The 15,491-nt window shown below is 46.7% G+C and overlaps 1 protein-coding gene across 1 annotated transcript; it reads right to left on the reverse strand.

Moving 5' to 3' along the window:
• Positions 1-1,238: 1,238 nt before the first annotated feature.
• Positions 1,239-2,312, reverse strand: LOC132495090 (C-X-C chemokine receptor type 2-like). Its single transcript, XM_060106686.1, has one exon. The coding sequence runs from the start codon at positions 2,301-2,303 to the stop codon at positions 1,239-1,241; it is 1,065 nt and encodes a 354-aa protein (XP_059962669.1). The 5' UTR covers positions 2,304-2,312.
• Between the last annotated feature and the right edge of the window lie 13,179 nt (positions 2,313-15,491).

Genomic DNA, 15,491 nt, shown 5'->3' on the forward strand with positions numbered 1-15,491 from the left:
GGTTCTTTTTATTAAAAAATCAATCAATTAATTAATTAATTAATTTTTGGTGCATTGGGTCTTCGCTGCTGCTTGCCGGCTTTCTCTAGTTGCAGCAAGCGGGGACTACTCTTCATTGCAGTGCATGGGCTTCTCATTGCAGTGGCTTCTCTTGCTGTGGAAAACTGGCTTTAGACGCACGGGTTTCAGTCGTTGTGGCTTCCTGGCTCTAGAGCGCAGGCTCAGTAGTTGTGGCATATGGGCTTAGTTGCTCTGCGGCATGTGGGATCTTCCCGGACCAGGGTTTGAACCTGTGTCCCCTGCATTGGCAGGCGGATTCTTAACCACTGCACCACCAGGGAAGTCCTCTCAGGTTCTTTATATCCTTTGGCTCCAGCAACTCGAGTGTGTTGGGCATACTTTTCATCTCATTTTCACAAAGCGGCTGCCTTGGCACCACATAGCATATCCTATAACCATATTAAAAAGCAAGAACCAAAGATATGTTTCCCTTTCTCTCTCTCTCTCTCTCTCACATCAGGAATACTTCCCAGGGGTTTCCTGGCCTCTGTAGACTTCTTAAGCAATGTTGCACTGAAGCCAGTTTGTATGTGCTTGTGAAAGCACATTATTACATTTTCTAGATCTTGTGATCTCATTGCTAAACACTGCCACCTTGAAATGGGTCATGGTGGGAGCATTTATTTACACCACAGAAGGTGGTAAATGCTACAAACCAAGACTTTTTCCCCCAGGAAAGTGATTTACCAGCACACAATTTGCCTTTAATTCTTATTTATCAGAACCAGATGATAGGGCCACTGCTGGCTTCAGGAAGTCTGAGAAAGTGAGTATCTGTCATTTTCAGCCTCTCTCAAGGGAGGTGGACTTTGTTAGCAGGCAAGGAAAGGGAGAGCTGGGGAAGCAACCAATGGTGTTTGACACTAATGCCTCCCAATGGTGGGAAATTTTTGTAATCACTTCAAAGAATATCTTCAAAGAATGTCTGCCAGAAGACAGAGTGCTGCGGTCTCAGTGGTAGGATGGACTGAGCTCTAGCAGTTGACATGGTAATTACGGTAAGAGGTGGGGGCCAGGGCTTTCGAATCCATAGCTGGGGGCCTAGTAAGGATGTGGCCTCAGCAACTTTCTGTAACCACAATGGGGGGCTGCCTGCCTTGACACAGGGCTGTGAGCAGCCAGAGGACATGCGGCTTGGGGCGGATACTGAAGGGAAGGGAGGAGCGCTGCGCGCGGTCTCAGAGGGTAGTAGAGGTGTTCCCTGAAGAAGAGCCAACAAAGGAAGGCCTGCCGTCCTTGACCAAGAACTCCTTGCTGATCAGGCCATGGGTGGCCATGATCCTGAGGAGTCCGTGGCGAAACTTCTGGCCAATGAAGACGTAGATGAGAGGATTGAGGCAGCTGTGGAGGAAGCCCAGGATCTCGGTGGCATCCAGGGCCCGGCCAATGTCATTGCGGCGCTCACAGGTCTCCGCGATCACCCGGACCCTCATGAGGGTGTCTGCAACCAGGACCAGGTTGTAGGGCAGCCAGCAGAGCAGGAAGACGAGCACGACAGCAAAGATGACCCGCATGGCCCGGTGCTTCTGCCCCATGTGGGCCGCAAAGAGCGTGCGCAGGGTGAGTCCGTAGCAGATCAGCATGACCAGCAGGGGCAGGAGGAAGCCAAAGGTCTGGGGCAGGACCCGCATCACCATCCGCCATTTCGTTGTATTGGCACCCATGTCCTCGTAGCAGACTGGGCTGGAATAGGGCGGGTGGATGGCCCTTCGGAAGACGAAGATGGGCAGGGCCAGGATCAAGGACAGGACCCAGATGCCTAAACATATGAACCTGACCCAGTGCCGCTTCTGGGTCAGTGTGCGTGTGGCATGGACAATGGCCAGGTAGCGGTCTATGCTGATGCAGGCCAGCAGTAGAATACCACTGTAGAAGTTGACTTCCTTCAGGAGTGAGACCACCTTGCACAGGAATGTGCCAAAGATCCAGCCCTTTGCCTTGGAGGTGGCCCAGATAGGCAAGGTCAGGGCGAAGAGCAGGTCAGCCATGGCCAGGTTCAGCAGGTAGACATCGGTGACAGAGCGGCCCACCCGGCTGTATAAGATGACCAGCATCACCAGGGAGTTTCCCAGGAGGCTCAGCAGGAAGACCAGGGCATAGATGACGACCACGGCATACTTGTTGATATCCAGAGATTCCGGCCGGCATGGGGCAGAGTCCGGTAGAATAGAGGGCAGATCAGTGTTGTAACTGTAATTATCAAAATCTCCATCGCTGTAGTTTTCCCAGTTAAATTCTTCCATATTTGAAGTAAACTTAATTTCCGGCCTAGAGAAGAGAGACGAGGGTTACTGCACAATAAATCTCCCCAGATTCTAGTCTGTCTGCTCACAACATTTAGATAGGATTCTTTGTGTTAGCTTGTATATTGCATGGAAGTAACTTTCACTTCAAGGGATGGCCACAGCACTAAGGTTTTGGAGACATATTTAGTAAAACGTGATACATTTCACAAAAAGTGTCTAGTTCCCTTCAACATCAGAGAGAGGTTCTTATCACTTTCTATAACATTGCTGTCACCCAAACCATTGTTGAAACGTCCCCTTGGATAATCCCTACAGAACATGTCTTGGATCCTCAGTGGTGGGCATCTCTTACTATTGAGGCTGATTTTAATGTCAGAAACATGAGGTACCATTCAGTTCTCAATCTGGGGGACTAAGCAGGCAATCCAATTGTGTTAGATCCCTAGGAAAAGATCAAGGCTTGACTAGAAACCTAAGAGATGAGTCCCTTTGTCCAACTTTCTGAAAGTTATTTTAAAAGAAGTGTTCTGGGGCTTCCCTGGTGGCGCAGTGGTTGAGAGTCTGCCTGCTGATGCAGGGGACGTGGGTTCGTGCCCCGGTCCCGGAGGATCCCACATGCCGCGGAGCGGCTGGGCCCGTGAGCCATGGCCGCTGAGCCTGCGTGTCCGGAGCCTGTGCTCCGCAACGGGAGAGGCCACAGCAGTGAGAGGCCCGCGTACTGCAAAAAAAAAGAAGTGTTCTGGAAAAACAATCTGAGTGATAGCAGCATGGAGTTTCAGGATGCTCGAGCTAAGAGAAAGTTGACTCCACTAGTACAGCCCAGAATTTTTCTTCTGAGATGCGTGGGGCCTGCTCTGGGCATACTTGTGTAGTTTGAAAAAAATATATTAAAAATCATAAGCAGGTGGCTGACTGATTCTCCACATGGGTGGAAATGTAACATTATCTTGGGAGCTCTGAACAGGCAGATTCTGCCATGTAGGGGTGAGCAGAGAAAGGCAGTATGTTCCCAGCCTAAGGAGGAGGGGCATTAGGAAGCAGAGAAGGCAGGTGGAGACACACGATCCTTGTTTTGGTGGCTTTCCAGTCCTGCTGGGGACCCTTCCTGCCCTGCTAGTAGTGCCTTCTTCCAAACCTGACTCTCCAGCATGCCTGGCTAACCTCTGTGGGCTCTGCCCTTGTTATGGGGGTAGCAGAGAGCCTTCTTTTGGGGGAAGCTGCAGCCACCCTGAAATATTATCCCAGTTTGCAGAGAGGAAGTAAAGTGACCAGCTACTGAATTAACTTCCTTTTGAACCACAAAATATATCAGCATCATGCCATTTCTTTATAACAAGATATGGCCATCCTGTTACCCTATGCCAGTCTGTAGCCCACCTCAACATGGAACCCAGTGTTAAAGTGAAGAACATAAAGTAAAAAGGCTCAGGAACTACCTCACACTCACTTGCATGATCATAATTTAAAAAGAAGGACTATAACGATGGTGATGAGGATGTGGAGAAGTTGAACCCCTCATACATTGCTGGTGGGAATGTAAAATGGTGCAGTTGCTTTGGAAAACAGTTTGGCAGTTGTTAAGAAAGCTAAATATAGAGTTACCATACGACCCAGTGATTCCACTCCTAGTATACCCAAGAGAATAGAAAACATATGTCTGCACAAAAACTTGTATGTGAATATTCTTAGCAGCATGCAGCGAAAAAGTGGAAGTAATCCAAATGTCCATCAACGGATAAACAGATAAGCAAATTGTAGTATACACATACAAGGGAACATTATTCAATCATAAAAATTAATGAAGTACTGATACAGGCTACAACATGGATGAACCTTGAAAACATTATTCTAAGTGAAAAAAGCCAGACACAAAAGGCTTCATACTGTGTGATTCCATGTATGTGAAATGTCCAGAACAGGCAAATTGGTAGAGACAAAAAGTAGATTAGTGGCTGCCAGGGGCTGGGGGTGGGGGAGTGTTACTGAGTATAACACTCCTCAACTTACGGTGGGGTGACGTCCCAGTAAACCTATCATAAGTTGAAAATATCCTAAGTCGAAAATGCATTTAATACACCTAACCTACTGAACAGCATAGAGTAGCCTAGCCTACCTTGTATGTGCTCAGAACACTTACATTAGCCTACAGTTGTGCAAAATCATCTAACACAAAATCTATTTTACAATAAAGTGTGGAATACCTCAAGTAATTTATTGAATTCTATACTGAAAGTGAAAAATAGAATGGTTGCTTGTATGGGTAAAGAATGGCTGTAAGTGTATCGGTTGTTTATCCTCATGATTGCATGGCCACTACCCAGCATCATGAGAGAGTATCCTATTGTACATTGCTAGCCTGGGAAAAGATCAAAATTCAAAATTCAAAGTACAGCAAAATCACTTTTGCACCATCATAAAGTTGAAAAATTTTAAGTTGAACCATTGTAAATTGGGGACCATCTGTATACAAAACTCCACTGAATTGTATACTGTAAATTGGTGACTTTTTTTTTTTCTAAAAAATTTTTTATTGAAGTATAGTTGATTTGCAGTGTTGTGTTAGTTTCAGGTGCACAGCAAAGTGACTCAGTTACACATACGCATTACATTCTCCTTCAGAGTCTTTTCCATTATAGGTTATCACAAGACACTGAATATAGTTCCCCGTGCTATGCAATAGGTCCCTGTTGTTTATCCATTCTACACACAGTAGTGTGTATCCGTTAGTCCCAAACTCCTAATCCATCCCTTTCCCTTCCATTTCCCCTTTCATAACCATCAATTTTGTTTTCAATGTCTGAGTCTCTTTCTGTTTTTTAAATAAGCTCATTTGTATCATTTTTTTAGATTCTACATATAAGTGATATCATGTGATATTTGTCTTTGTCTGACTTACTTCACTTAGTACAATAATTTCTAGGTCCATCCATGTTATAGCAAATGACATTTTTCATTCTTTTTTATGGCTGAGTAGTATTCCATTGTGTGTGTGTGTGTGTGTGTGTGTGTGTGTGTGTATGCACATAAGATGACTTTTATAGTATGTGAATTATATCTCAATTAAAAAAGATTAATCAAAGGTAAATAGGATTACAAAGGAAACACAAATATTAAAACAACAATATCAACATCATCACCAACAACAACAAAGGTCCTAGGAAGCTTTTCTCTTTAGCAGAAGAAACTGTTACTGTCAATCATACATAACAAAAAAAAAGCTAAAATGAGGTTAAGGAAACTGGAGAAACAATGCCCCTTTTCCCCAGAGTGATAGAATTCTTAGCCTTCACCTTCCTGAGAAGGTATTTCTCCCCTAAGTGATGGGAGCCAGATAAATTGCCTTCTCAGCACACGGATACCACAGATAGAGCAGATTAGATCAGTCTGTGAACCTAAAAGACATGATGATAAGTATGGGGCCCAGTCTGGCCAGGAGGCAGGGACGGTAGTGAGAGAGGTGGATAGTACAGCTGGCTCAGCCAGTGTTGCTGACGAAACCTGCGTGAAATCACTGACTCTGCAGCCCCAAGGTCAAGGGCAAGTTTGCTCAGAAGCCCAGGGTAATGTCTAATGAAGTCACAAGGTGGGTCACTTCTGGGAGCAGACGATCAGAGATGTTCTTAAGGGGACCCATGACCTAAGAGAAGGCCACCTTTGAGAGTGGTTGCAGAGCATGATGGGTGCAGAGAGCTTGTGCCCTTAGAGAGGAGAACCCCACATTTACAAGCATTGGCCGTGAGAAGGCAGAGCTGGGGCAGCCGCAGAAACTGCCTCTCAGAAGAAGCAGCAACAGCCAAGCATGTTTCACAGACAAGTCCTCATTCTGGATAATCCAGTGCTCGGCTGTGCTGGAGCTGGGCTGGAGGTGTATGGGCGAACTCCCGCGCCCAGACGTGAAGGCTCAGCTTCAGGGTCCAGAGGGAGACCATGCAAGTTAGGACAGAAGGTAGAGAACTCAGGAATGGAAACCAGGCCAGGGCAATGACCTCCAGCCACTGGAAGGTGAGGGAGGGGAATGTTTTGTTGTTGTTTGTTTGTTTTTTAATTTACCAGTCTCTGGTGAGGATGTTTTGACAGTTAAAGGGAGAAACTAAGGGAAGGGAGATACACATCTGAGATCTGCTTTGTGCCTCACAGGTACATGGGGTCGTTCGGCAGTTATAAATAGACAGTCACAGCGAGGCTCAGAAACCAGCCTGTGGTCACAGAGCCTCTTTAGTGCCACAGCCCGGATTCCAACTAGGTGTGAATGGCTTCACATGCTATTTTCAGTCTACAGATCTACTTCCTACAAAAAAAAAAAAAAAAAAAAAAATCACAGCTCATGTATCAAATATAGCTGTAAGCTAAGTTCTTGAGATATCATGAAGTTAACCTGGCTCTGGTTCACTCCCATTGTTTGAGGTTTTGTGCATTGCTTTCTTTGCTATTCCTCAGGCCCAGAACGAGAGAAACAGCCCTTACAGGAATCATAAACCAAATGCCCTTGAACTGACTGGCCCCTGCTGACCACCCAGTCATGTTCCCCGTAACCAAGCAGGAGATCCCCTCAGTGAATGAAACTGCCAGCCCCTTAATGACTCATGATAGCTCAAAAACTCATGGAAAGGATGATTCTAATTTATTTCATGAAAATGCTACATTTACAAAAGCCCAAACATTTAAGGCAATCTTTTTAACAACGGCAACACAATAATAACAACAACAAATTCAAGGTTATTTGTATACAATTCCAGTATCCTTTCTCTCTAGAAATATAATCCACACATATTTACATTTAATATAGGGGAGGAGGGCCTCAGTAGTATCTGGCTCTTCCTCAGACCCAATCCTAGCCAAGGCAGGGAGAGCCGGCTGGGTCCGCAAGAGAAGGCGGTGGGCAGCCAGTTGCCCTAGGTGCTTGTTGGACAGAGGTGTAGGCAAGAGGGGCAGAACCTCTCCCTTTGGGGATAGGGAAGCCTAGAGAAAGAATGGAGAGACTGAGGAGTGTGGGGATAAATGGAGGGGATAAATGGAGGCTGGGTGACAAGGGGGACAGAGAACAGAGACATTCTGGAAGGGTGTTCCAAGACTTACCAGGATTCTGGGCTTGTCACCTGTGGGACACCTCCAGGAAGGCAGATGTGCCTGATACAAAGGGCGGCGGTGGTGAGAACACAGTGGAGGAAGTGAGTGGTGGATTAGATTGCTCAATTCTGGGGTGGAGCCCCTGAGGGTGTGGGATGCCTTTGATAGCTTGAATAATTAATTCCCAGGTCAACTCTTTGATAACTAGTAGTCATTTTATTAACTGGCAGAGTTCACACTGGGAAGGGGCCTGTGGGGTTTTTCTAGCCAATCTTTCCATTTCACAGATGAGGAAACTGAGGCCCACCCAAAGGAAGTAGTTGGCCCAGGACGGCAAGGATTTCTCTTATCTTTGCCCTGAGCTCAGCAGCCCCTGGCTCTTTCAGCCACCCTGTCTGACTCTCCCCACAATCCAGCAGTCTCGGGCACCCCATGCTTACAACCCAGCAGCGCTACTGCTCTTAAACATCTTTCCATCTCAAAGGGGAACAGCTCTTTAAGGCAACAGAAACGGAACTAGCTTCTGGTGCGTCTGGTGGCTTTCTTCCCTGTACTTAATGCCTCTTGTCTCCATCCCATCCACCCTGGGCATCCTTAAAGCCTCACAGATTCCTTCTCCATGCCATACCCCTTTGAGAACTCCCACCCCCAAATGGGGGCCCCGTTCTACCTCACCTGGTCTTTCACCTCCCTCCCCAACCATCTGCTCTGACCGCATGCCTCTCTTAGGGCATTGCTATTTTTTCTTAGCTTGTCCACTTGGAATTGGATCTGCAGTAGCTACTACCTTTGGAACCAAGACCATCTAATTTGGAAAGAAAACCATTTGGTAAAAGTTAAAATCCCACCCAAGTTCAAATACATTTTTGAAAACAGTGTTGAGTGACACCAAGAATATATTTTGTCACATTTGCTGTTGATAATAATTGAAAGGATAAATCCAGGCAGAGCAGTGAACACTAATTCACTGCTCCCTCCTAAGCCCCCACCCCAGTGACTGAAGCCTCAGTCCCCTCCACTACTCCTTACCCTGACCTGTTGCTCCATGCATCCCAGGGCCCACACAGTGCTCAAAGCCTATGGCAAACTCATCTAAGCTGCCGACCCCTAGGAAAGAACCTTTGAGTCCAGCTATTTAGCAAACGTTCTTTGTCACCTTTCTCTTTTCCACGCTGGAGAACACAGTGACTCCTGGACAGGTGAAGCTAAACCCAGGCAGAGGTCCAGGACACACGGAGAGAAGCCATGAGAACAGCAGTTAAGAACTCTGCTAGCCTAGCAACTCTGGGCAAGCAACTTTTCCTTTCTGAGTCTCAGTTTACTCATCTGTAAAATGAGGCCAATGATAGAATCTAACTAATTGGGTTGTGCTGAGGATGAAATGAGGGATTACCTGTAAAGCCCTTAAGACACATATAAAGCACGATGTTAGCATTTATCGTTGTGATTATTATTACTGAAATAGTTAATTAACTAATAGCATGGGGTCTCTCCCACTACATCCCCAAGCAAGAGAAAGCAGCGGGTCTGCTTTCGGGGCTGACTGCCAGGTACATCTTAATTTGCTTTAACCTGAATAGCATTAGTCCCATTAGCTCTAATGTTGAGTGCCTGCTAAGGCCTAGCTTCCAGGGAAAGTGCTTTTCAGAATCTGTATCATTTAATCCTCACAACAACCCCATGGAGAGTGCACTTTCTGAATGAGGAAACTAAGACTCCGGAGTTAGGCAACTTACCTAGAGTGACGCAGATGAACTGACTTTTAAGCAGTTTTTGAGACTTTTTTTTTTTTTTAATCTGACTTCAAATCTGCTATTGTGTCCACTGCAGTGTGGGGCTGAGCTCCACTAAGTACCTCTCTGTCCCAGACAACAGGGTGTGCAAAGGGCAGCCCAGATTTGACATTTCCTAACCATCCTACTTCTTGATTTTCATTAGATTGATTTCATTTCCACTGAGCCCACAGCAGGCCTACCAACGGTGGGGTGAATACAGAACCGGCATCCAGTCCTGGTTCTGCTGTTAATGGTCAGGGTGAGCTTGGGCAGGTCATTTCTCTCTGTGCCTCAATGTGGTACCCTGGAAAATGAGATTAGCCACATGTGGCTACTTAAATTTAATATGTTTGTAAAAGCACTTCATATTTATATTTGAAGTGCATTATACTGTGCACTTAAAATTTTTTTTATTTATTTTTGGCTGCGTTGGGTCTTCGCGGCTGCGCGCGGGCTTTCTCTATTTACGGCTAGCGGGGGCTACTCTTCGTTGTTGTGTGCAGGCTTCTCAATGTGATGGCTTCTCTTGTTGCAGAGCTCAGGCTCTAGGCGCGCAAGCTTCAGTAGTTGTGGCATGCAGGCTCAGTAGTTGTGGCACACGGGCTTAGTTGCTCCGCAGCATGTGGGATCTTCCCGGACCAGGGCTCAAACCCGTGTCCCCTGCATTGGCAGGTGGATTCTTAACCACTGCACCACCACGGAAGTCCCTTAAATTTAAATTGATTAAAATAAAATAAAAATTTAGTTTCTCATTTCAAGTGCTCAATAGCTACATGTGACTAGTGGCTACCATATTGGACAGTGCAGATACAGGACATTTCCATTACTGTAGAAATTTCATTTGTACCGTGCTGTCTTGGTGCAGACTTATTTTGTTTCTGCAGTTTACCACCTCACTTCTCAGGGGACTCAAAGGAGGAGACTGAAGTTTCCAAATTCCTTCTATCAGAAATAGTCCCCAGCAGCCCGAAGACCGAACTGCTCACCTACCTGTTGTTGCTGCTACAGCTGCTGTGTTATTGGAGTGCCCACTGATGCCTCCTCTGTGACTCAGGGCTTGACAGCTGTCACAGTTGTTGCACAGGAAAAAAGCAAAGCAGCCTTTACTTGGAAAGTTCTGACCCAGGGCTGCTGAGGGGGAAATCCAGGAGGCCCACCAGAGGAGGTGTTCCCACAGAGGAACAACGAGGTCTGTTCTGAGACTCTGACTGAAGGCCAAGCCTCCTCCTGGCAACCGTGTAATGAGAGCTGGGAATTTTCAGGCCTTCTTGTCTAAAGGCTTCTGCAAGAGCCTGTCAGTCTGAAGGTGGAGGTTTACCTAGTCTACCTCTGTCTCGTTTTCAACGTACACCTCCTTCTTTACAAGGGAGATGCAGGCAACCCCAGCCCCCAGCTGACACGTAAGCCTGACTCTGTGTGTACACTTTCTTCCTTCCTTGTACGAGCAGCCTGAGAAGTGTTCTTCCTTCTCTTTAGGTCCTGCACCTGGCCGTGGGACCCCGCTGCCTCTCACGTCCTTGAAGGTCTTGCCTCGTGCACCCTCTGCTTCTCAACCACCTCTTTCCCTGGACTTGCATATGTCTTTCTCTCCCTCCCTCTGTTCTAGAACTCCTTTAGCGACCACTCCCCCTGGGCCCTCCGCTTCACAGGCAAGCTTCTCGAAAAAGCAGTGAGCAGTTGCCTTTTCCACGTTGCCAACTTCTTGTTCACTGTTCAACCCACTGCAACCAGCTTCCTGCCCACTGTACTGAGGAAACAGCTTTTGCCAATGTTCCCAGTGACCTAGGGTCGCTAAATCCAGTAAACTCTTTTCTTAAATAAAGCTGTTTTAATATTATAAAAATAAACTGTGCATATTGTAAAGAAAACAGGTGGTAAAAAGCATATAAAGTAATATGTGATACTCTTCCATCCTTCTGTTCACCTGTATCTTGTGAATATTTTTCCAGACTTCCCCCATGCACATACAAACGTGTTTTTTTCCTTCTTTAATAAAATAGTATCTAACTAGTTATATTGTTCTGCACTTTAACAATGTATTATATACCTATTTCACATCAGTATATATAGATCCATCTTACTCTTTTCAGTGATGACATAATGGCCCATGGCAAGGACATAACCTGACTTATTTGACAATTACCTTATAGATGAATATTTAGGTTCTCACTATGAACATTTTTGGATATTGGTCTTTGGAAACTTGTACGAGTGTTTCAGTAGCTTAAGTATAATTTTGCTGGGTCATAACTGTGCATGTTGATATGTTGATAACTACTACTCATTGTGCTTCAAAAAGACTGTTGCAGTGTATTCTCCTGTTATCAGTTTATAAAAGGGCCTGTTACCCTGTCTACTCATACTGTCTCATACTTGTCAATCATGGTAAAATATCTTCTCCCAGCCTGCTGTATGCTTTTTTTTTTTTTTTTTTTTTTTTTTTTTTTTTTTTTTTTGCGGTATGCGGGCCTCTCACTGTTGTGGCCTCCCCCGTCGCGGAGCACAGGCTCCGGACGCGCAGGCTCCGGACGCGCAGGCTCAGCGGCCATGGCTCACGGGCCCAGCCGCTCCGCGGCATATGGGATCCTCCCAGACCGGGGCACGAACCCGTATCCCCTGCATCGGCAGGCGGACTCTCAACCACTTGCGCCACCAGGGAGGCCCTGCTGTATGCTTTTTAACTGTATTTACGGTGAAATGGATACCGTTCAAGCCTTATCTTATTTGATCTCTGAACCATTTAAGCCCACTGATCCCATTGTTTTCTTATTTCTCAGAGAACTTCTCTTGGTCTTATTTGTTACTTTTTTTCTCAATTCATTCCTCAAATATGGATGTTCTTCAGAGTCTGCCTCGGTCCTCTTCTCTACCTGTTCTCCCTAGACTAGCCCACCTGCCTCCTTGGCTTCAGCCCCCACCCAGTATCTGCCAGTGTCTCCTACACCTATAGTTCCCAGCTTCTCTTCTAAGCTTCTCTTTAAGCTCAAATTCTTACATTTAATCACTTCATGAATCTCCCCTGAGGTCCCACAGATGCTGCAAACTCAACATGTAGAAAACCGGTCTCACGGAATTCCCTGACACGGGTGCCCCTCCTCCTTAACCTGGAAACAGGCGTGCCCCTCACGCTTGCCTTGCTCTTCCTCTCCACGGAGGCCATCTCCTTAACATCTCTCTTGATTATCTCTTCCTCACCGTCTTCACTGATGATGTTAGGTCCCGCTTTATTTTCTCTTGCCTAAACTACTGCATTCATCATGGGATGGCTGTGATTTCAGAGCTAGACTGTCAGAGATAGACTGTAGACCTCAGGCAAGTTATTTCATCTCACTGGACTCAGTTTCATCATCTGTAAAATGGGGATAATGAGAGCACCCACTGCATAGAATTGTCATGTGGGTTAAATGAGTCTATATTTATAAAGCAGTTAGCATGGTGCTTGGCACTGTTCGTTGCTGCTGCTACTTCTACTACCAACATTACCAGACCACTATTCTCCTAAACGCTCTCTGTGTCAAGTCTTTCCTCCCTCAATCCATCCTCCACTCTCTACCAGAACGACCTTCCTAAAATGTGAATTTGAGGGAATTATCTGGTAGTCCAGCGGTTAAGACTCAGCGCTTTCACTGCGGTGGGCCTGGGTTCGATCCCTGATTGGGGAACTAAGATCCCACAAGCCGCGTGGTGCGGCCAAAAAAAAAAAATGTGAATTTGATCACCCTCTTTCCCTCTTGCAACCCTTCAAAGACTCCCGTTGCCCTCAGGCAGAGTCAAATTCCTGATATGGCACCTGACGCCCCTGCCTCTGACCCTGTGTGCTTCTCCAGCCTTATTTCAGGTCATGCCCTCTTGAATCCTTAACTCTGGCCACAGGGAACAACCTGCAGTTCCCCCTCAGAGCTGTTCTGGTTCCGCTTGGGCCTCGGCACTCATTTCCCTTTTCCTCATCCCCGCCCTCTTGGGCTGGCCAGCTCTCTCTCCTTTCCAGTTCAGCCCCGTCGTCACCTCCATGCATTGCCGCCTCCCCTCTGTGCTCATCTGCATCCTCGGGCTTACCTCTACAGTGGCATCAATTTCGGGGATTTATAATCATCAGTTTGGCTGCTTCCTCCTCCTTGATGTGAGGTTCTTGAAAGCAAGGATTTCATTCATTCATTCATATATATATATATATATATATATATATATATATATATAAATAAAATGAAATTTTCGTCTCCCCAAACCAGACACACACAGTGTTTGGCAAACCCTAGGTACTTGATATCATTTTGTTGAGCACTGAATGAACTGACAAAGTGAGGAAACCAATGTACGTTAGTGCATCCGAGTGACATCTAATTTAAAGAAATAATTATGTCACCCATATTTCCCAGGTCACCCCCAGCCTGTGAGCACAAACGAAGTCACGTCAACAGCGATAACCCAGATTGCACTGTTTTAGACCCTGTGTGTTCATGCAGGGCGTACCCCCGCTGTAGAATGCTCCCCAGGAATTTGGAAGAGTCTGTTGGAGGTGTCCCCCAGGTGCTCCTCTGGTACTGCTGGGCTAGACGTGTGCTCTGGACTCACCACTGGGGAACTGGTGCCCTTTCAGTGCCACGCTCTGGGATAGTCTATGGTGACCCTTGTGGAGCCTTCTGCCGGAGGGTCCCCAGAGTCTAATGAGCTTCCCAATATCTTTGTGGAGCTTCTGTGCTCTCCATTGGACTTGGTGGGGACTCTTTGAGGGGCAGTGTTGAGCTAGAGGCTGGTCTTCAGCATTGCCCTTCCATCCCTCCCAAACAGGGGGTGAAGGTCAAGCTCCCCCATTCTTGGCCCCTGATTTCCTCCTGAGTTCTTGTCCAGGAGCATCTTGCTACCTTGTAGAACATAAGCTTCAGCTAGGTCCCCTCTCCCCCATCAGTTCCTCAGGTAAGTCTGAACTCCATGCTGGAGTTCCTACTAGAATATGATGTATTCTGCTGTAATAAGAACCTGCCCTAATAAAAGTAGCTGAGCAAGTGGAACCTCCAGAAAGGGACCGCTGTCCTTTAGGGCAGGGGTGATTCTATTGCCTTGATTGCTCCGGGAGCCCCAGCTTTGCCCCTTACTCCCTCCATTCCCTGCCCCCCACCTCGTCGCTGACTTTGATAAGGAGAAGTTCTTACCAGCTCTCCAGGGCAGGAACTGCTGTTACAAAACTCTTCCTCCTTGAGATGGTAATGGGATGCAACTCTGGGCGGCCTACCCCAAGAGGCGGTCCATGGGCTCTGGTCAGATTGACAGGGTTGCCCAACCACTGCAGAGGCTTTGGCAGTCTGCGTGAGGCAGAGGGGACAGAGATAGCATGCATGCCTCTTTGGGACCACAAAACCTGCCCTGGAGCCCAGCTAGGGCAGCTAATCGCCTTGTCATACAGTGGGGCCCACACTTCTTCTGAAACAGCGTTGTCAAAAGCACCACAGCTGGGTGACCACTGAATGACCATAATTCTTTTAAGACTTCTTGGGCAGTCAGGGGATATGATCGTGTACCATGGAGCTAAACGAGTCCACATCAACTGTCTTTAATATTAAAGTCTAGCTGAGTAAGCACTGCATAGAGAGTTACCTAGATCAGTCCCTTCTTCTGGGTGCTCACAACTTGGGACCCATCAAGTCAGCATAGTGGTTGGAAGGGAAGGGCAGAGAGGCTCAAGCCTCCCCTCCTGCCCACCAAATCAGACACCCTGGGGAGTAACTGGGACTCCCACACTCTCTTGGTGGGAAGGTACAACGTACAGTCTCTTTGGGAAATAACTCAGCCATTTCTTTCTTTTTTTTTTTTTTTTTTGCAGTACGCGGGCCTCTCACTGTTGTGGCCTGTGGAGCACAGGCTCCAGACGCGCAGGCTCTGCGGCCATGGCTCACGGGCCCAGCCACTCCGCGGCATGTGGGATCTTCCCGGACCGGGGCACGAACCCTTGTCCCCTGCATCAGCAGGCGGACTCCCAACCACTGCGCCACCAGGGAAGCCCTCAGCCATTTCTTAAAAGTTAAACATACACCTACCATACCACCTAGCCATTTCATTTCCTAGGCATTTACCCAAGAGGAATAAAGGTATATGTCTATACAAAGATTTGTACACAGGCGAAGATGGGAAAGTTATTTGTAATAGCCTGGAATTAGAAACAACCCAAGTATCAGCAACAGGTGAATGTGTAAATAAATTGGGATATATCCATGCAGTGGAATACTACTCAACAGTAAAAAGGAACTTGATATATGCTACAACACGGATGATAAAATAATTATGCCAAGTGAAAGAGGGCAGATAATAAGGAGTATATACTGTATGATTCCATTTATACAAAATTCTA

The sequence above is a fragment of the Mesoplodon densirostris genome, chromosome 8 (genome assembly GCF_025265405.1).
Source record: "Mesoplodon densirostris isolate mMesDen1 chromosome 8, mMesDen1 primary haplotype, whole genome shotgun sequence".
In the NCBI taxonomy this organism is placed as follows: Eukaryota; Metazoa; Chordata; class Mammalia; order Artiodactyla; family Ziphiidae; genus Mesoplodon; species Mesoplodon densirostris.

What these genes read in the sequence shown, in the direction of transcription:
- LOC132495090 (XM_060106686.1), bottom strand. Translation starts at nt 2,303, where the DNA reads ATGGAAGAATTTAACTGGGAAAACTACAGCGATGGAGATTTTGATAAT.